The sequence below is a fragment of the Chrysoperla carnea genome, chromosome 2 (assembly GCF_905475395.1).
Source record: "Chrysoperla carnea chromosome 2, inChrCarn1.1, whole genome shotgun sequence".
In the NCBI taxonomy this organism is placed as follows: domain Eukaryota; kingdom Metazoa; phylum Arthropoda; class Insecta; order Neuroptera; family Chrysopidae; genus Chrysoperla; species Chrysoperla carnea.
In genome coordinates, this window is record NC_058338.1 from 72,900,027 (window position 1) to 72,921,437 (window position 21,411).

The 21,411-nt window shown below is 30.0% G+C and overlaps 1 protein-coding gene and 1 long non-coding RNA gene across 2 annotated transcripts; one reads left to right on the forward strand and one right to left on the reverse strand.

Moving 5' to 3' along the window:
* The first annotated feature begins 3,008 nt into the window (after positions 1-3,008).
* On the forward strand, positions 3,009-3,609 carry LOC123293761. Its single transcript, XR_006535043.1, has 2 exons — positions 3,009-3,144; positions 3,394-3,609. It is a non-coding gene; the product is annotated as an uncharacterized LOC123293761 (long non-coding RNA).
* A 4,913-nt stretch (positions 3,610-8,522) lies between these two features.
* Positions 8,523-21,343, reverse strand: LOC123292918 (alpha-mannosidase 2). Its single transcript, XM_044873632.1, has 15 exons — positions 21,221-21,343; positions 20,933-21,154; positions 20,717-20,864; positions 19,734-19,899; positions 18,022-18,510; positions 16,695-16,872; positions 15,344-15,528; positions 15,092-15,277; positions 13,737-13,995; positions 13,058-13,212; positions 12,509-12,897; positions 11,929-12,062; positions 11,589-11,864; positions 10,441-10,740; positions 8,523-9,348 (listed from the first exon to the last, which is right to left on the reverse strand). Exons 1-15 carry the CDS (start codon positions 21,335-21,337, stop codon positions 9,199-9,201), a joined length of 3,354 nt encoding a protein of 1,117 aa, XP_044729567.1. The 5' UTR covers positions 21,338-21,343; the 3' UTR covers positions 8,523-9,198.
* Positions 21,344-21,411: the final 68 nt, after the last annotated feature.

Below are 21,411 nucleotides of genomic sequence, written 5' to 3' on the forward strand. Positions count from 1 at the left end.
AAAGGCCTATTTTCAGCATTAAATTAAGATTATAAATAATGAAGATGGACTTCCTGAAGTGGTAGTTTTTTATTGGAAATTTCCTCCTCTTTAAGAATCTTATTTTTATAATACCTTTTTTTTTTTCAACTTTAACTGTTTATAATTTTTGAAATTATTTATGTATTGAAAAATGCTTCTGGCACATTTTTCTAGACGTCATTCCGATCATCATTATTTTTACGACCAGTATTTCTATATTTAACTGAATTTGTTGCTTAGACTATTTCCCATATTAGAGGCTGTTAGATTATATTAAAGTTAGCGTATCGGTTATTTTGTCAAATTGAACTGTGAAAACTCTCTATTTTGCCCATAAAGACAGCGTACATTTCTAAGAATTTTTGAAAAAAAGAAAAAAAAAACTATTAAGATAAACAAAATTTTATTAAGTAATATTTAACATTCAACCAAAGGAAGAAGGATTGTATTTTATATTATACGATTATTTTTCTTGTAATGCACAAGACATTCACAGCTCTTAGGTAAATTCTGAATTCGTTAAACACACACATACTGCTACAAAAATCAAGAAGTTCCAGAAATCAGTACCACCGGCGAAAAGTATTATCTTTTTATTTCCGATTGAACGAACTAATAAAATAATTTATTTCATCTGAATCTATTAGAATTACACAGATAACAATTTCTTTAATAAATTTCGATTTTTTGTATTTTATAAATACGTATTTCGACTACCAAGTAGTCATCATCAGTATGAATTAGCTAATCGTAATTACTCTTATGTTCCTCGTTGCTAATTTGGTGGCGGACGTGCACGTATTTATAAAAATACAAAAAATCGAAATTTATTTCGAAATATCCTATAGTTCTCATCGTTGATAATATTTATAATTTCTTTAATTCCAAGCCCAATACTTGTTGTTGAAAACTTCTAGCAAAATCAATTAAAAAATATGTGGGATATTTACATATTAATATCATTATAGTACAGGAGACAGTATAAGGCCGACCTTCGCCCATCTGATATACCAGATGAGACATACTTTTTATGAAATTTTATTAATTGATAAACACGCCTATGATACCTAGCCTATCGAAAACGGTTCATGGCTATTTTTAATTAAATTAATTTCCGTCAATTTTATTTCATAATGATTTTTTTTGCAAGCAAGCCAATACTATTATTTTCGTAATTAAATTATCGTATAAGAAGAATAGTATATTACACATCCTGGGAGTAAAAGTAAAGCATCTCGACTTCGCCTCAGGTGACAATGAACATGAGATCTAAGACATTCTTGACTTACTCTCGTGGTGTGTAGAAAATATAATTTTCTCCCCTCCTTGGCGAAATTGTCAACGTGGAGCAGAAAAATAGTATACAGACCACGGGAGCAAGTAGATCATATCAAAATGTTTCAGATCGCTTGTTTAACAATGTACATGAGATCTGAGATATTTTTTACTTTTGCTCAATAGATGTGTAACATACTATTAATTACGAAAAATAATGGTATAGGCATGTCTATAAAAAATGGTTTTGAAAAAAAGTGATAAAAACTAAATTAATTCAATTAAAAATAGCCATGAACACTTTTCGATAAGCAAGTGGGTCATTTCACCCGAAAAATTTCAGCATGAGTTTGTGGTCTATTATCAATCAATCAAATTTAATGAAAATATGTCTCATCTGGTTATCAAATGGATGAAGGTTGATCTTATACTGTCTTTTAATTAATTTTTTCTGTAAAAATTAAATAGATTTAAATAAATGCATTCTGTATTAGAATTATTATTATTATAATAATATTAAAGGTAATTATATTTAATTGGCTGCGTTTTTTCGAACTGATCGGCAATCCATTTTTAAGTTCTTGCGGATAAAGCTGTATATCAGATATATTTGGTGGCATAAAAACACATATTAATTAATGTGTATTTTTCAACTACCAAATATATCTGATTTACAGCAAAATGTCGCATTTTTTTGTCCACAAGCATACATAACATGAAATTTGCATGGAGATCGCTAAATAAATTAACTGAAAGCTCAGTTCGACCGATCAACACTGCTATTGATAAATAATTCAAAATTGGTGCTCCTATTTAAAAAGGCAAAAATAACAGAGTGTTTCTATTCTAAAAATATCACGCAATATAAATGAAACTTTTTTTTAATGTCATTAAAATTTGAAGTGAAATATTTAAACACAATGATTAAAAAAGTTTCATCAAAAGAGTTAGTAAAAAAAAAAGGTCATAAAAAGCTCCCTACATTTGTACGAGAGTGCTTTTGCAATATATGTAAAAAAAAATTAAAGCGAAATATTCACCTGAACAACCAGAGTAGAAACTTTGATTCCATTGCTAAAAATTCGACAAATGATATCCTACAAAATCAGTAATATTTCCAATTTTTTGATATCCCTGCTGCAATTTGTTTTCTCAGGTAGATATTTTGCATAATATGGAAAATATACAAGAAATAAAATTGGGTTAATTACCAGGAAATGTTTGTTTAAATTTTTTTCCATACATTTAAAAACATTCTGCATATTATTATCTACATTTCAAAATTCAAAACATGGTTAATACAAGCACTTAATGGAAGAAAAATACTATACGAAATTTCGGAATATAGGATACTAAAAATCGTTTTTTGATTATCCTACTATTTTTGTAAAGTGTATTAAAAGCAGATATACTGCAGGGCGATTCACAAACATTCATATCTATCGTTTTCGTGGTAATTATCACAAAAAGCGGTACTTATCGTCAAATGCGATTCACAAACATTTTTTACCGACGGTGGCGGTGTGATACTTATCGTCTCTAGGCGTTAACTTAACAACAAATTTTATTCTCGTGGTAAGTATGTAACGTCTCTGACGCTTGCGCAATGACAAGATTTTAAGTAAACAAATGTCAAATATGAATACAAAATAAATGTCATATCATAACCATACTAATTGATTTTATTTATTTTTTTCTATTAAAATTGCAAAGTGCATAATAAAATTTCTCAAATTTAAATATTTAATTTAATTAATATTAAAAAGATACTTTAATTAATTAGTTTAGCATAAGGTCTTTATTTATTTCTGTGCTGTGTGGTGTTCTTATTTGATAGTTAGATTTTAGGTAAGTAATTTTCTTTCGTTATATTCTATTCGTATTCTTAAAATGATATTGTTATTTCAGTAACAATGTATATTGTTATCTCAGAATTAACAAAAAAATTTCTTAAAGTTATTTCAAGCATTGTTTATAAAAAATGTTACTGATATTTGCAAGATGGTTTTTGCAGATGGTATTTGCAGACTAATTGTTTTATTTAAAAAAGTTTTGATATTTAAAGTTTCTTTAATATAAATTTTTTGATCTTTATAGCAATGGCTTACACAGAAGCTGCAGCGGACCTCCTCGATTTCCATAATAAGAGTCAGGGTACATTTTAATTGATAATGACGAAGATGATGGTATAATATAACAACCCTCATGATGTGGCAGTGTCAGTTCAAAATCGTTTGATTATGGGAGAGATGTAGGATGCATCATATTTATAATGTTTTTTAATACATATAATAAATATTCATATTTTTCCAACTATTGTTTTTTTTTTAATCAACCCACAACCAATTAGATTACCTTTGTTTTGATGATTATAGAATACTTACAGATACATCGAGCTAAAAACTCAAATTGCCCTTAATGTTAAAAGTTTTCGGATGTTTAAGTTTAACTCGTGGTTAATAAATTATATTTCATTTTCAAAATATCACAGACGATTATGTCTTAATCTAATTGATAGATATAAATAATCGATTCGTAAAATTAGGTTTTTGAAATGACGATGATAATACCGGTATTTAGGTTACAACTAAATTAAAAAAATTCATTTTATTTCAAAACTTTATTAATAAAAATATTTACATTTCAATATATATTAATTCAACATTCTTGTTTATCTAATTCTTTTCTAAATTATTTCTTCCTCGATGAGTTGGTGAAAATTATGTTCTTTTTTCTAATTAATTTCAAAATTTAACTAAAACGAATAAAACAAAACACACATACGCACAAAAACATTATTATTATTTTTATATTAGGTTTTTGACATTTAGTTGAAAATAAATGTGAATGTAGTTCTTATTATTTTTTTAGTAATTTTTGTTGGTTTGTAACAAAAAGTAACTAACTTTTATTTAATAATTTTTTAATACATATAGAAGTCTGTGAATAAAGTCGATAAGAAATTTAACGTTTTTTTCACTAACATAGAGTGTTTGTGAATCACTAAGGCGTTAGTGCAAACGTCAAAAAATGATAAGTATCATTTTTGTGGTAATTATCACGAATGTTTGTGAATCGCGCTACTGGATGCCCTAGCAAGTCCTTAGCTACAAAATTTATGTAGAAATATACTTAAATATTCTGATTTTGAATCATAAAAGCACATTATTGTTTTATTATATTAATATTCAAAGTCGTAATTTTTAATCTGTATGTCACCTGGCCTAAAACACGAGCCGCCTTGATGTAACATCGTATAGCCAAAACTAATATGCATTAATTACTAATTTGTTAATGGCTTTTATAGTAATTGTAGGTTATATTACCATCAACTTTATTTAAACATATAATAAGTACATACACGTTTGTTGTTTTTACCAATATTACGTCACCAAAATGGCTGACAGCGTTTTTGCGAGAACAAAGAAAGTGTGTTTATTTTGCCCAAATATATATTTTTTTTATGGCTTTTTATTAGGAAAATCAACATTTTCAAGTATTTTCTCAAACATAGTAGAATACCCTATTGTAAATAAATTATGGTCAGTTATCAGTTGGATTTAAATAAGATTGTGCGTTATATAACAAACTTGCATTTACTATTTTTTAATTTAGATATGTTATTTAATTAAAAGAGTAGAGTATTTTTGAGATTCATTTGTTTAATATTATCGTACAATGTTTATATATTTATTATAGTTTAAATATTATAGTTTTGTATATTATTTTTGCTTCCATTCTGCATATAGATTTTACAAAATTATTTACATAAATAAGTCAACTTAAACATTTACGTATAAATTTTAACTTAAAATTTGAGTTCAATCTTATTATGTTCAAATACAATGTAAATGGGTGTGTTCTTTTGTGTTTAAAGTGTTCGAAATAGCAATAACTGAACTGCTTACGCTTGCGAAAATGATTTCTACTATATTAGTAAATTTAACACAGTTTGGATCATTTAAAATTAAAAGTAACAAAACCTAAAGTTTTAACTATTGTAATTAATCGAAAAGTCACCGTCTGAATATAAAATAAAATGCCTTCGAATAAATATTGCTGTGTAGCTGAATGTAATTCACTAAATGTTATATTACATGAATTTCTTAAGAAAGAATAAAAAGTAAAAAGGAATGGCAAATAAATAAACCGAATGCACTAAATTTGGGTGGCTAAACTGATAATTTTGGTAGCAATGCACATAAAGAATGAGAGTTGGTTCAATTCATTTTACAAAAAAATAACACGACAAAGTAAAAAATTTATAAGATAAAGGCTTATCAAAAATGACAAATATCAACAACACGGGAGAGCCATCTTTTTAAATAACGAAAGAAATCAGCTGTCAAAAGCACTCTTAAATACAATAATACAAAATTTTAACAAAATAAAAAATATATCAACGCAATTCTATGATAATGATTAGCTGGATGAGATCTTAAATAAATCTAGAATTAATTGAATAAAAAGATCCACTATGTATATCTAAGATAATTATGAAGCATTGTATAAGAACATTATTTTTATTACAGCATTAAAGTTTTCCTTTTTTACACGTACAAATTCGTAATAGAGTTACATTTCACACAAAAAAAATTATTTTCTAAAAGTTTCAGTCATTTATTATATATAAATCCACGTTTTCTTTATAATAAATATATTGTAATATCCTAAGGCCCATCTATATAACTATATATGCATTTCATTATATTAATCCTATATCACATACTAATCTAGAAAATCACTAATTTGCAATCGGGTATATGCATTTTTTTTAAATTACTCCACGGCTTTTATATGTAAATTGAGTTTCACTCAAAATTTCTAAAATTATGGATTTTGATATTTCTTGATGAGTAGATAAAAGGTTCCACTACAACAAGAGTGGTCAAAATTACACGTCTTTGTGAGATTAACTGGCGAAATATACACCACAGGGGAAAATTCAATAGGAAACTTTTATTCTAATTTTAAATATTAATCCAATGAGATTATTATGGAACCTTTTTATCTACTCATTCAAGAACTCGGAGTCCACTCTTTTAAAATAGCCTGCCAAATTGGCAAGAATAATATACAAATAATAAATACAAACCACTTAACTTCTTGCATCACTATATATCGATAAGGCAAGCAGTATACGTATTATATAGGAAATTATAGACGGCAAAAGCTTTATGAACTACGCTGTCTTATCGTTTTAAGAAATCCGTTGGATTCAATAACTTTTTGTATATTCAAAATATCATTGAATTCCAGGGGTACCGGGAAACATGGGCGTTCCAGGATATTTGTGAAGTTGTCGAGCTTTCTAGAAATCTTCCGGGAGTCCTGTTTGCGAACTCCAAACTGCTCCTTAAAGACAATATCTGAAAAGAGTTCAATTTGAGATGGAGAGAGGAATGTACTTGTGGTACAAGACAGATATGGTATGGAGTTCAATCGTAGGCGTTCCTAAGACCTTATATCGCTTCAAAGGGCGTCCATTAGCAAAATTGTTGCGGCTATTACAGGATACTGGCTAGACGGCAAACGCCTGAGTCAGTGAGGAGAACTAAAAATAATGTTTCATTTTCTCTGTCAGTGTCCAGCTCTTGCAATAAGAAAATGGACTCACTTGAGTTAGCCTTTTTTGGCGATATCTCTGATCTTAATTCTGTTGACGTCAAAGCATTCCTGTTGTTTTTAATTAGCTCCAAATGGTTCATGGAGTGGTGGCCGGTGATGGGTCAACCTTGTTTTGGTATTGTAATGAGTCTTTGGTCTAAGTGTCTCACCCCATGACATTTACTCTAATCTAATCTGACCAATATTTTAAATAGCGCCCATGATGATATTCAAGAAGATTCTCGGGGTAGGTTAGAAATATATGGAACAAAAAGGGTTTACCGAAAAATCGATCGAAATCATAAAAAATTATTTCGATATGTTCTATTTATTTCGTAAACTTCTATTACTGCGTTATCTTTACTGCTGTTTAGAATAAAGTGACCAGCAATATTTTGTGGACACAAAAGATTTATAAAAACAAAAAGATCGTGTAATTTGTAAACCCTTTGCTACCTGTAATTTCGTGAGTATATACCGTCTACTTTATCGATAAATTCTAATACAAGAAGTTTAGCTCACGATCAAAGTTTGGCAGGTCTGGCTATTGATATATAAATAACCGAAGGTAAATAAAATGGTGGAGTATTTGCGTCATATTCCAATAATTCACGCCACATACTTATAACAAAATTAACTTAAGGCAGCCCCATCTACATTGATTTTGTCATAAGGGTGACAATGAAAAGACATTATCACTTTTTAGTAACTTTCTAGATTCATTGTCCTTTATATTTAAAAAGAAATCTAATTTCCATTTTTGTATAATCTATTACAAACAATTTTTCGAGACAAAATATTAATAATATTTGAAGAAGTTAAAGCTATTTGAAAAAAAAAAAAAAGAAGATGAATCACGCAGATTCATAAATAAATTTTGAAAGTGAAAATAGAGACTACTCTGCATAAAAAAATGGAAACTAGATCACATTGAAACTTTTTTAAATTTATAACTCAAAGTTATTCACTATTGTATTGAAGTTTTAAATATCAGTTTTCATAATTGGCAAGATTTCACTGCATGATTTCTGGGCTCATATTAAGTCTGCGAAAAACGTCTATCTCATCGAATAATGAAACAATAAACTTTATCGAGACAGCTACTACCATTATCGAGTATTAACTTTACATTTTGAAAAGTTGTTAAATGAGAAATGAGCTTAGAAATCATGTCGTGCGATCTAACAATATAATAAGATATGTCCAATATTATGTAGGAACAAAAAAACAAATGGTCCAAAGAGAGGTTTATAATATTGTAATAAATGAATATTACTATTACGCCAAGGATGAGAACGAGGAAATTCACTTATCAATCAGGGTGGCGATCGAATTGTGCTTATAAAATTATCTGACTTCGAAATTCTTCTATTTGAAAAATACACAAATTTCTGCATTATATTCTAAAAACTATCACTATAAGGTAAATCGAGCCAAAAATGGCGAATTTGTGGCTAAAATTGATGCAGAATACATACATACACTCTGAGATATCGATGAAAAATCAGATCTTTAGAATTCAATTCTAGATATTCAAATATATGTTTTTTATATTCTCCGACCGATACTAAAAATTTTTTCCAGAATCTGAAAACTCCCTGACATTTTGATGTTTTTGCAGGTCGATCACCACCATGTCAATTCCAAAATAATGCTATAGCTGGAGTACAAATCTAATAGAGAGTAAATAATATCAATCATCAGAATTATGATGATTGGATTTGGCTACGAAAAATTGGCGTACCAATATTTATCTTAGGAATTTCTTAAAGGAATTATATAGCTATTAGAATTTTGAAATCAGCTTTTTTACGTCAGTGCTATACTTTTGCTTAAAAGAAAAAAAAAAGTTTTATAAACTTTGGGGTACAAAATAACAGCCCAATTTTGAAACCCCTCTAGAAACGTTTGAATTTAGTAATAAGGATGCATACAAATACTTAGGTCGATTAGACGAAAGATGTTGTTGCATTCTCCTAACAATCGATAGGAGTAAATCGACCCCCTTTTCATTTTTAAGATGTACTTCCTTATACTTGGAAATCCCTCTAAGCGTCTCATAGCATGTTTATGTGTAGTCAATCTTCGTCAAAGAATGTGTAATGGACACAGCAAGCCTTTAAACATATTATGCTGTAGAGTTAAATTTATATTTGCATACTCCAGTGTACTAAACAGCTCTGATTACCGTTGTCGTTCTTGGCGTAATTATAATATTTTGTTGTATAATAATTTATGATTTATTTAAGTAATTGTTCGGAATAATGGATACTTAAGCCTAAATTTAAGTAAATCTCATCTTTCTAAAAGAAATGATTTTAATTCCATTGGACAAATCACTTGATTTTGATTGATATCAAGTTTTTTATCAATATTAATAAAACTTAATGATGAATTGTAAACATTTACACTTAAATTGTCTGGTATTAATGAAGATATATTGACCTGTAATTGCAAAATGATAATTAATAAATGGCATTTTTAATCAAATCAATTTTATATCCTGTGTAATATCAAGGGCAGATTCATAGAAGGGCAATCAGCGCAATTGTTTTATCCAAAAAGGTGGAAGTTAACTATTTTAAGTAGCCATATCTTAAAAAAAATTTCAGATTTTCTCAAAGTAGTACTTAAGAAAAAAATTACAAAAATCGGACTTGATATCGTATACGAGGTATGACATCCCGGAGCAATGTCTATACAGGTAATACCTTGGAAACTTACCGAAAATGAGATTTTCATGTTTTTAATAACTATTATAATATTTAATAGCTCTAACATAAAATCCAGTTCATTTGGTGATTAGATGAGTATTTTCCAGATATCACAATAATCGTTTGGATATCTCAAAAACTATTATTTCAATCGTTAAAACGTTTGTGTATTTTTCGGGTCAAAATTACCCTATATGCCAAGTTTCATTAAATTTCGAAACAAATTTCTTGATTTTTTTTCCTCAATTTTTTTAAGGAGTATATTTATAATATATTTTTACTCCGTAAGAAAATTGCAAAAAAGCGGGACAATTTTATTTGTCTCTGATATTGATAAAAATTATTTGCTGGAGTTTTTTGACTCAGAAAATATAAAAGGTCAGTTTGACGATTGAATGAGGGTTTCTCAGATTTCGACCAAAATCATATGCAAGGTGTGATATCTCAGAGCAATTTCAATCACTACCTCAAAAACTTCACCGTTCATTCGCAAAACATGCCCGTGTTAGTAGATAACGAAAAAAAAAACTAAAAAGCATGAAAAGTATTAAAAATATAAAATTATAATTTACTCAAAAAATACTCGTTTTTAAAAGTCTTGCATTAAAAGTTTTATGAGGAATTTATAATGTTTTTACTTCGTGTGATTTAATACCGATTATTTTTTCGACTTGGAATTCTATATTGCGTATTAGCCCCTCTATATGTTTGTAATACGATGACTTAATTTTATAATTTAATATTTTTGAGATTTTTATTATCTAGTTAAACACAGGGTATAGAAATATTACACTTATAAAATAAAAAGAAAAATTTTACTTACTGCACCAGAATTACTAAGTGGAAAATTATTGAAATCATTATTTTTAAAACATGTGTTTATATTTTGCCGATGTATTATTAATCCAATATTATCTGGCTTAGATTTAGCATACACAGATGTACGAAGGAATGGTACGGATAAATCCACACCCAGACTTGTTTTTAATCCAGAAAAATTTGAATCAGGAAATGTGGCAGTTGCTTTTGTGGATATTAACGAATAAATTGGATTTAATAATGATTGTGATGCTACATGTGTATGTAGACTAGGATATCCTGCAGGATCACTATCACTGTTCATCTACAAGATTAAAAATAAATTAGTTTTAACTTCCAATGTATTTATTTTGAGCAAAGCAGGATAGGAAAGAAAAACTATACCTAACTTTCGAAAATATAATTTTTTTAAATAATGTAAATATGTCATGAATTTATGTAAAAAACTACACACAAAATTTTTTGCCATTTACCAACGATTCTCTGATTCTATATACAATACACAGTATCCGTGCCTCATTATTCTTCTTACACCTTTCAATCCACCCCTTTGCCCCTATCACATCACCTTATTTCTAAAGTGAAGGGCGACAAGTTGATTTAGGAAGAGTAAAAAAAAGAAAATAGGGAGAAAAGACAACTTTTTATGAGAAGGGCTTCGAGTTGATTAACAAAGACTAAGAAAAGTGGAGGAAAGTTAAATTTGTATGAGAAGGGCCCCATAGAAGACAAAGGGCCACAAGTTGATTGAAAAAAGAAAAGGAGAGAGCCTTGGCACGGGATAATCCGGCACTAAATAAAAACATCGTATCTCAAAAAAATTTAATGTCATTTTTATATAGAAAATTTCGTATTCTTATCTAAGTAATAATTTAAAACATTTTAAGTAAGCGCCAAATCATTGTTTAGAAAATCTCGTATTTTTATGTAAAAATGCAATTAGGAGTACTTTTCATTCTTTTTAAGATACGATGTTTTCAATTTCCCGGCGAAATACACCTTTAAAAATAAAAATAATAGATTACCGAAAACATACAGGCAGGCCAATAAATAATTTAATGATTTCAAGAAATTCAAGCAGACAGACAGACCGAGTTACTTTCGCATTAATAATCTAATCTAAGTACTTAAAAAAATAGATGAAATACTTACATAACAATTTGGTTGACGTTCTTCCAATAAAATTCGAAAAGTATGTTTAGTTGGTACATTATCAACAACACCTTGACCTAATCCGCGATTATCATCATGTAATAATTGACGATCTTGCATTATTTCTAATTGTCCTTCGCGTAAGGAGCTACCACCTAATGGACCACTTGTGACTACGGTTAAACGTAAATTTGAATCTTCAATATACATTAAAGATGGTATTGGATAATAATTCGCTTGAATTGGTAGTTTCTTAAAACGTTTTCGTTTTAAAATCTAAACAACCAAACATTAATATTTTTAGATACGCTTTCGGAAAATTTTATTATTTCGAAATTACCTGATATCCATTAAGATCTGTGAAAAATTCATTAGTACTATTTATAAGAGTTGATAAACGCATAACCATTTCGAAATTTTTTGCTGGTCTAATATCAACAATATTTTGTATTTCTAATCCCACACTATCAGCGCCTAAAAATTGTATTATATTAATGGCAAATTAATACAGCGAAACTTGGTTAAATGGGACCTGGATAAGTGAGAAACCTAAATAACTGGAAGTCATGCTGAGGTCCCAACACTTTGGCACTGAATTACCTCTGTTAGTGCGACGAAGCAAACCTCTATATCTGGGATTCATTCTTTCGAATTTATTGTCATAGTTACCTATATAACTGAGACAGCGAGGGAATTAACCTCTGTAACTGAGAACTGAGATAACAGTGTTTTGTTTGTTTACTTGTTTATTTATTCTACCCGAAAATTCCGCACTTAACTAATTATGAACTTCAATGACCTTCAGTTTAAGTACTGGGTAAGTATAATACCTCTATAAGTGAGACAAATTTGCAGGTATCTTGATGTCTCACTTAACCAGGTTTCACTGTAATTATTTAATCCAATTCGGTATATATTACCTCCAGAGTTATAAAGTCGCACCGAATGTTTCACTAAATTCATTTCAAAAGTTATTGACGAATATATTGGTCCTTCAATAACTTTTACACTATTTGCTTCAGCTGGTATCGGTTGAGCATCCCCATTTGGTAAAAATAAATACGCTCCACTTTTTTCTTGTTCTGAAGTTACTCCATAGTTAGCAAAATCTAAATGAACTGGATATGTAGTGGTACCAACTTTAATTGCTTTTAAAAAACCATTATGTTTAAATGCCGCTGTAACACGATCATTTTTTATTGAAAAATCACTACCAATTGGAATTACTTCAATATTGTTGATAAAACCCTCCACATTAGGTATATCAAATCCATAGTTATACAGTTTTACTTTCGAAAAAATGGTTGTACTAAAAAGTATTGAAAATTAAATTAATCCATGAACGATATAGGTATTTGAGACGACAAAACAGTCGAATTTCGGGTGTAAATATCCTCAAACTAAAATAGCTATATTGACTCTGAAAGTGTTGTGGATGCTAATATAAAAATATTTTTGAACTAACATACCTTTCGAATTCGCCTGATGACGATATTATGTAAACAGTAAGACTTAATGGAGAAATATTTGCAACAAATGCTAATTCATAATAATCATTAAATTTATTTTCGGTGAATGTAGGACTCACTTGACATTGTACAGGTTCCATTTTGGAACTATAAACCTTAAAATAAAATAATATTCTTTTTTATTAATTACATTTTACATTTCTAATATATTACTAATTCTTCGAAAAAAATTTCACATTCTAAGCAGAGGCGGATTGCGCCTGTAGGCAGTTTTTATAAAAAAAAATAAAAAATCTATCAATAAAGACCAAAAATCAGTGGCGAAATTAATCTATAAATAGTCTTCGTAAACGAATTTCGGGCCCGTTGTGGTGCCCTATTTCGAGAGCTCTGTGGGCAACTGCTTCTTTGCTACCCCTTAAATTCGCAACTGATTGCTGTTCATTTTTTATAAAAATTACCGTTTTCTGCAGAAATTATTTGAAAGACTATCATCATACATTTGAATAACTTTACATAATTAATTTTATGTTTGTTCAAAAACTTCCACGTGTGCGCCCTTTTATAACCGCGCGTCTGTAGGCACGAGCCCACTTTTCCTTATAGATAGATAATCCCCCTCTGATTATCAGTTTTACAAAATTTGCATAGCACTTATTTAAATAGTAGTTTTACTCACCTTAACATAAGGGGATGTCACATAAAAGGTAACAACCTCTTTACGTGTGTGCGTTAAACTATTAAATAAAACAACTTCTTGCGATTTTCCTGTTTTTACGTCAATTATTTTCTTTCGCGGCAAATCATTGTATACAGTACGATTATCATCAACTTCATAATAAGTGATATCCGCATTTGGAACGGTAGGTAACTGTGATAGTAAGACATTGACGCCATGTTGAATTACTCTTTGTGTGTAATAAATAGCTTTTAACATTCTAGAAAAAAACAAGAATTTAAAGACTTAAAAACTGTAACTTGTTCTTTTTCTCAATTTTGTTTCTCTAATTCATGAGAATTTCCATTTCATAAGCCCTTAATTTACCATAATAAAGTGACCAAACAATTGCAGCAACAAAAATTGCGAAAATCCGCTAAGAGGTGCTATCTATTCACTCCGTACATGGTTTGTATTTCAGAGACTTACCATAGTAATGACACAATACTTTAATATAATTGTATGGATGAACATATAAGTCTATGGATTGGGAACTTTTACAATTTCTAATGCAAAGAGTTTAATTAATTCAATAATTTTAATTTGAGATTTACTATACCATTTACATGTGGAGTAGTGTGAATAATAGTTTTGTTGGCCTATTTATATACAGGGTATTATTATTATATAGGATATTACACGGTTTTTGGAAAAGTGTCTCAATTAAATTCTATAGTGCTAATAAACCACTACAATCGAAAAGTGCCATAAAACTGCATTGAAATTTTACATTTTCAAATTTCGCGCGTAATTTGACTAAAAGCTTGCCGCCATATTGCTCTATGATCATGACGTTAGTTGGCTGCGTGAACAAATGCGCTGATATTTTGTATGTTAATTGTTTATTATTCAAACTTTTTTAGTTTACACAGCCGTATGACGTAATAACATGGCAAATTTTCCTACTGATTTTGGCTAAGCTATACCAATAGCATATTTTTAGTTTTGTTTTCTCATATTGATTAAAATACCCTTTTGATTAAATCCACGAATTTTCCGTAAACAGTAAGTTTTGTCCGATATCTTTTTGTTTCTGAATCAAATTTAATTTACATAACCAAATTTTCTAGGAACAAAAGTTCTTAATACCACGACCTCCAATAATAAACAGATTTTTCACAAACGGGGTTCAAAAATTTGAAAAAATGTTGTTTTGACAAGAACAAAAAATTTATGTTTGAAACATAATTTGTTCGTGAGCTTTTAATGAGTTTTCGAATTTTTGGATACAGCAAAACAGATAAAAAAGTACTGTTTTTTAAATTAGGTTTAGGCCGAAAGTAGATAATAAATGAATAAGTCTCATTAAAACTTACTTCATTCCATAATCAACAACTACAAAATCCTTAGCAGTTCCAGTAACACCATCATGATGTTGAAACAAGCTTAATTTTTGACGAGCTTGTGAAAGATAATTAGAAACTTGACTCTCGGATCCTAACATCCATGCAGATCCAATTTTTCCACTATTTGCAGCATAAAATGTGATTATTTCAGCCGCTCTACAAAAAAATATTTAATATTTTAGTTCTGAAAAAAAAAATATATATCAAATTTGTTACAAATACCGTAAATATGAGAGTAAAATTCGATCCATTCGTTTATAAAAAGGTCGTGATGTGTAATATCCACTCCAATAATGTTCATCACGATCGGCGTATGTAAAGAAATCACCCGATAAATTTGGAAAATCATAAACACTTCTTTCTTCACGTAATGCCGTAAAAAAATCATTTAATGTACCAAATTGTATCTGTGAAATAATCAACTTTTAATAATATGTCTTTTAGACTAGCCCCTAGAGAAACAGAACTATAAAAATCAGTTAAATAATAGAGGAAATGAGGATTTATCAAAAAATGTAGACCATAGGTAAAAGTATTAGTATTGTAATTTTAGCTTATTACATCAGACTAAAAACACGCCAGAAACTAGTAACTATGTGACTGATGACAAGTAATTATGGTTACTAAACTCAAGTATACTCAAGTATAGTCTACTTAAGAAAATGTTTTTGTAAAAATCATCAGACTCAAATTTTTCGAAAGCCTCAAGGAGATGTCTTTAGGTACTTAGTTACTTTCAATGTGTTTTATCTTAAGTGTAATAATCTAATCAACAAGCACTATTTTGGGATAAAGACGAACTTATTTCTAGGATGAAAATGAAGATGTTTGGTAAAAATTACGAAAGTTATAAACAATTTAATAACAAAAAAAGAGAGTGTTTGGGATTTTCAAATCCATCGGAAACTATTAAAGATATTCGAAACTATTTAAAAAAAATATGCTTAAAGAGCAGTAAATTTGCTTAGAAATAGTCCTGCCTCTCGTAACTCTACCATCAATATTCAGTACTGTTTTTTTAGAGTTCGTAAATCCTTTTGGTACCACTTTGTGTTCGACTCTTCTCTTAAAAATTTTTCTTTTAACTGGGCGCTCCCTTGTAGCACCCTTCTCGTACGAATTTATCTTTCCCCCTTTTGACATTCCCGGGAATCGATAGAGGATACGAAGCCCCTAGGCAGTTGCCTAATCCGCCGCTGCTAATATTTATAATTTGAATTCAGGTTTGAAAATAGCGCAGAAATAAAACAATTATGCGACATATCCATTTTTTCAAATAAACAACTTTAAAAAACTCACTATAATTGAAAATAAAATACGTTATTAGCGCTATTTTCAACTATAGATTAAAATTATAAATATTCTAAAAATTATATATAATACTGTTTGAAGTTTTTTTTCTTTAAATTTCAGATATCTTTAAGATTTTTTCGAGATATTTGCAAAAAACCAAACCCCCTCTTTTCTCTTTCGTAATTTTTACCACAGCCTCTTGATTTGTGCCCGAAAAGTTGACTATACTATAAAAATTTCCTTTTCTTACTTTTTAAAAAGAATATTTAAAACAACTTACTTCAACATTCAAATGATTATTTCTATTCATATATTGAATTAATTTTTCATAATTTTGAAATTGTTCATCCCATTCTGTGCTTCGATCATAACGAAAATCGTCACCAAGTGGAATTAATAATACATTCGATTTATATAATTTTGATTTTTGTCGATATTGATCTAATAACATTAACGCCCTATAAAATTTATTTGTTATGAAAGAGAGACCACTTTTGATCACTAAATATATTTGAGTTTAGGCTCAGGCGCAGAATTTAATAGTCATTTCAAAACAGCTGGAATTTTCATACTCGAAAACTTCTTTTTCAGAGGAGACAGTTCTCGTTCTTGAAAATTTTAATTTTTAATTCGTTTTTAAGATTGCTGGATAAAATAATTTTTGCATATAATATCTTCTTATTTGAATATCGTTCTTAATGAATTCTCAATGAATTTTAAACTTGCCGTCCAATTAAAAATGCTCTTGAAAGAAAAGAAAAGAGGAAACAAATCCCGAGAGAAATTCATGGCTATGAACATTTTGGCAGAGGAAAAAGTTGTTAGGCGCGACTTTGACAATATTATCTCAAATTTCCAGCCATTCTGAAATGACCCTCAAATACAACCCTAGGCCAATAAAAGCCGGAAAAAAATGTCGAAAGTGGAAAAGTGGGAAAACCGCATCGATTTTGATGAAACTTTTTGTAGCGTGCTTATAGGATCCAAAGGAACATTCAGCCAACTTAACCTAGTCATAAGGTGGCTTAGGGTAACAGCACTTTAAATTATCATCTAGAAGGTATTTTTGATCCCCTTTCACTCCAAAATGTTATCTAGGAGGTATTTTTGGTAGCTGATTACGAATCCGAAGTCAGATTACACGGATTCTCCCATTTCTTCCGAAAATCATGCCATTTTTGTTAAAAAATTTTTTTTTGGCACAAAAACGGTAAGCTAAGTGCTTTAAAAAAGGTATCAATTTTTGGCTAAAAATGGCATTATTTTCGGAATACGTAGTAACACGATCAGTTATGACGCTAAATACTTAGTTTTCCGTTTTTGTGCCAAAATGTGGTAATTCGGGTCTAAATTGACACGATTTTTGGAATACGTGACAAAATTTGACCCTCTGCCCTTTTCTGACTAGGTTAAGTTGGCTGAATGTTCCTTGGGGTGCTATAAATACGTTACAAAAAGTTTCATTAAAATCGGTGCCGTTTCCCAAAGTTTCCTATGCATTCCGGCTTATTAGTTGTACTATTACTTACTCTACACGATGCGATAATTCACAAAATTTAAGATCCCTATATTTTTTTTTTGTCTAATTATGTAACATAACAAATTACCTTTTATCAACATTCGCGTTTGTGATACGTTGTGGTGGTACACCCCACGGACACGATAAACCCAAACCAGGTAAACGTAGAAAATCAAATTGACAACATACTTTAGGATCAGGTCCACATGTGTGTGGTATATCGTAGCTGTAAAATGGCATCATATGTGTAAATAATTCGTTACTTCCATGTTGATCCCACATTTGACGCCAGCGAAATTCAAGTTGTTGATTTAGTGCAAGTTCTTTTTTCACAGAATAATGTATACGTTGTATCACTAAATTATTTAAACCAGCTTGTTTTAATAAATATGCCATTGTGGGTGATTCCCCGAATGGATCTATGGTCCAACCATTATGTGGTGTTATATTTAAATTTTGTTGTAACCATTGATGACCTTCGGTTAATTGTAATACCATATTTTGCCAATGTGTATTTGCCTCGTCATTCATTACCCAACCACCCGTTACAATTTCTATTTGTCCAGATTGCACGAGACTGAAAACATTAAAAACAAGTGAAGAAACAAGCTAATCTAGTTAAATTATGAAGGGTAGAACTAAGGAGAATCATGATGTGCTTAACTTTTCACCCAGTTCCAGACCATGTCTTTATACAGACTTTATAGAATAAAGGAATCGATTCTTCTTGGTCAAAATGCGACGGTTTTTTAATCGGAAATCTTCTCCATGTTGAGATGCCCAGATCTGTAACTCGAAAGGTTATGGTGGTGCACGTATCAGTATCTTCTCAGATAGTCAGGCCACCTTTCGGGCTCTTGAGGCAAAAAGATTTCAATCGAGGGAGTCTATGAATGCTTCGAGAAGCTGAATCATCTGGCACTTGACAACACGGTTAGGCTGATATGGATACCGGGTCACTCTGACGTTAAATGGAATGAAGCAGCAAACTCTTGACACTAGATGGTAGTCTCAATCGCCCCTTTCACCTGAGCCTGCCATTCCTACAGCAAGATGATTGATTACTGGGACTTTGCGCAAGTCATGCGACTGGCCAAACTGTATAATCACAGCTAGGTCATTCGACTGTGCTCGTCTGAAATTTATTATAGCACAGTTGAGAAGGGTGGTGGGACTCTTGACAGGACACTGTCGATTAAACTTTCACCTTCATAGCATAGATATCTCTAATGATCCTTTGCCCCCTACCATAGATGTTATTTGCCTACAGAAATCAGCAGGGCGTCGAATTCATAATGTTCGTGTTCGAAACCTTAGATCCATCAATCCTAGGAGATATCTCGGCAGAGAAGCTGTTGGCTTTCTGTGTGGCGTCTGACCTCGGCAGAATCCTATAGCTTCATCTGATTTTAATAGCATCTAACCAAAGGATAATCATTTTGTATTGGTGACAAATTAAAAAAGTGTAAAGCGGTAGGCAGAAAAAGGTATTTGATGTGAACTTCTCTAACAACTTTTTTAGATCTTAATCTTATTACTTTGTATTTGATGTGAACTTCTCTATCTTTCTCTAACAACTTATTTAAATCTTTATCTTACTCTTAATACTTTGAGCATTTCTTTTAAAACTTACACTTTTGCTACAGCACTAATTCTATCACTTGCTAACGTTGCGCCACCAATTTGACGCATTCGGGCGAATACTTGTTCATACGTGAAAGCACTCAGTAGTGCTAGTGTAATGCGAAAAGTTACATCTTTCAGGGGCGTATAATCGAAATACATATAAATATTACTTACTTTTTAAATCGTGTTTTAACTTCATATGGTATTTGATCCCACCATAATTTCAAAAACGATACTTCAGCCCATATGAATTTACGACGTTTTATCAATTTCTCCATCATATTATCAAAAATAAATTTGGTACGTGTTCTAAAGTATTGTTCAAATGTTTTTAGCCAACCTTTAAAAAAAATATTTTTAAATTATTTTGGGCTTATTTTGAAGTGGAATGTTGTATTGTATTTATATATTGTGGAAGAATGAAAAAACAAGCCAGAAGGCCAGAAATATCATTCATCCATCTAGGTAGATAAATTGATAGACTCTTACGTCAATGTGAACGCCCACTCAGAGCCCGAACATCAAAACTCCAGATAAATTATGGCAAGCCCTTCCATTTTACAAGTTGCCTTAAGTTTGTTCATTTTTATACCATGCATATATGTAATATGCAAGGTATACTAAGTTTAGTCCCAAGTTTGTAACGCTTAAAAATATTGATGCTATGGACAAAATTTTGGTATAGGTGTTTATAAAATCACCTAATTAGTCTATTTCCGGTTGTCCGTCCGTCCGTCCGTCCGTCTGCGGGCACGATAACTCAAAAACGAAAAAAGATATCAAGCTGAAATTTTTACAGCGTACTCAAGACGTAAAAAGTGAGGTCGAGTTCGTAAATGAGAAACATAGGTCAATTGGGTCTTGACCTATTACCATCTTGTAAACCGTTAGAGATAGAACAAATATTTAAATGTAAAAAATGTTCCTTACCAAAAAATAATCAACTTTTGTTTGAAATATTTTTTCGTAAACATCACTGTTTACCCGTGAGGCCGCAAATTAGGCGTAAATTGTATAGTATGTATTATATAAATTGTATATGTATGTGCAATGTGATGGAGTAATCAACACTAGCTATACATGGTATTTCAACAATTAACTCAGTCAATTGTTTGTTTTCACTTGTATACTCTAAATTGACTACGTATAAAACTGACCTGGATCATTATGCGAATGTGGCACTATAAATACTCTTAATTTGTGATGCGCATTCCAATCCTGTTCATTATACTCTATTCGAAACCCTTGTTTCCATGCACCTCCATCAATATTATCAAATTTTAATTTTTCGTACATTTCTAACATCTATAATGTATAATTTTAAATCGACATTAGAGTAGATGTTAATATTATATATAAAGCAATATAATCACCTGAATATCTGTATGTGAAGACTGAACTAATAATGGACAACTTCTATTTGAATCATCATTTAATTGATCATATTTAAAATCATCATTGATTTTTAAATCTGTTAGCTTTTCTGCCGGTTTCAATTTTTCAATTACATTTTTAATTGCACCAAATTGCTCATTGTGCTGATTTAAATTATCTTCTAAACGTTTTAATCGATCATCAAAATGTAGCCATTTATTCTAAAAAGTATTATCATATGTTTAAACATATATTTTAATTTTTTGCTATATTTGCTCAATACATACATCTTGATAAATATCTCGTTTTTGGGGAAATGTTAAATCAGTCATTAAATATAATGTAATACATCCAAAAAGTATTGTTACAGTGCCAAAAACGGCAATATTTTGACGAAATTTCATTGTTGGTTCAAATACTTTTTTTTATATTACCTACTACAAAAAGAATTAAATGAATAATTTTATTTGTGATAGAA

Bases quoted from the DNA above. Each gene is read 5' to 3' on its own strand.
- LOC123292918 (XM_044873632.1), bottom strand. From the start codon at position 21,337: ATGAAATTTCGTCAAAATATTGCCGTTTTTGGCACTGTAACAATACTT. The intron at 15,278-15,343 runs GTATTTGTAACA...ATTTTTTTGTAG, and splicing joins ATTTTACTCTCATATTTACG to AGCGGCTGAAATAATCACAT. The intron at 13,996-15,091 runs GTAAGTTTTAAT...GTTTTTTTCTAG, and splicing joins GTTGTTGATTATGGAATGAA to AATGTTAAAAGCTATTTATT.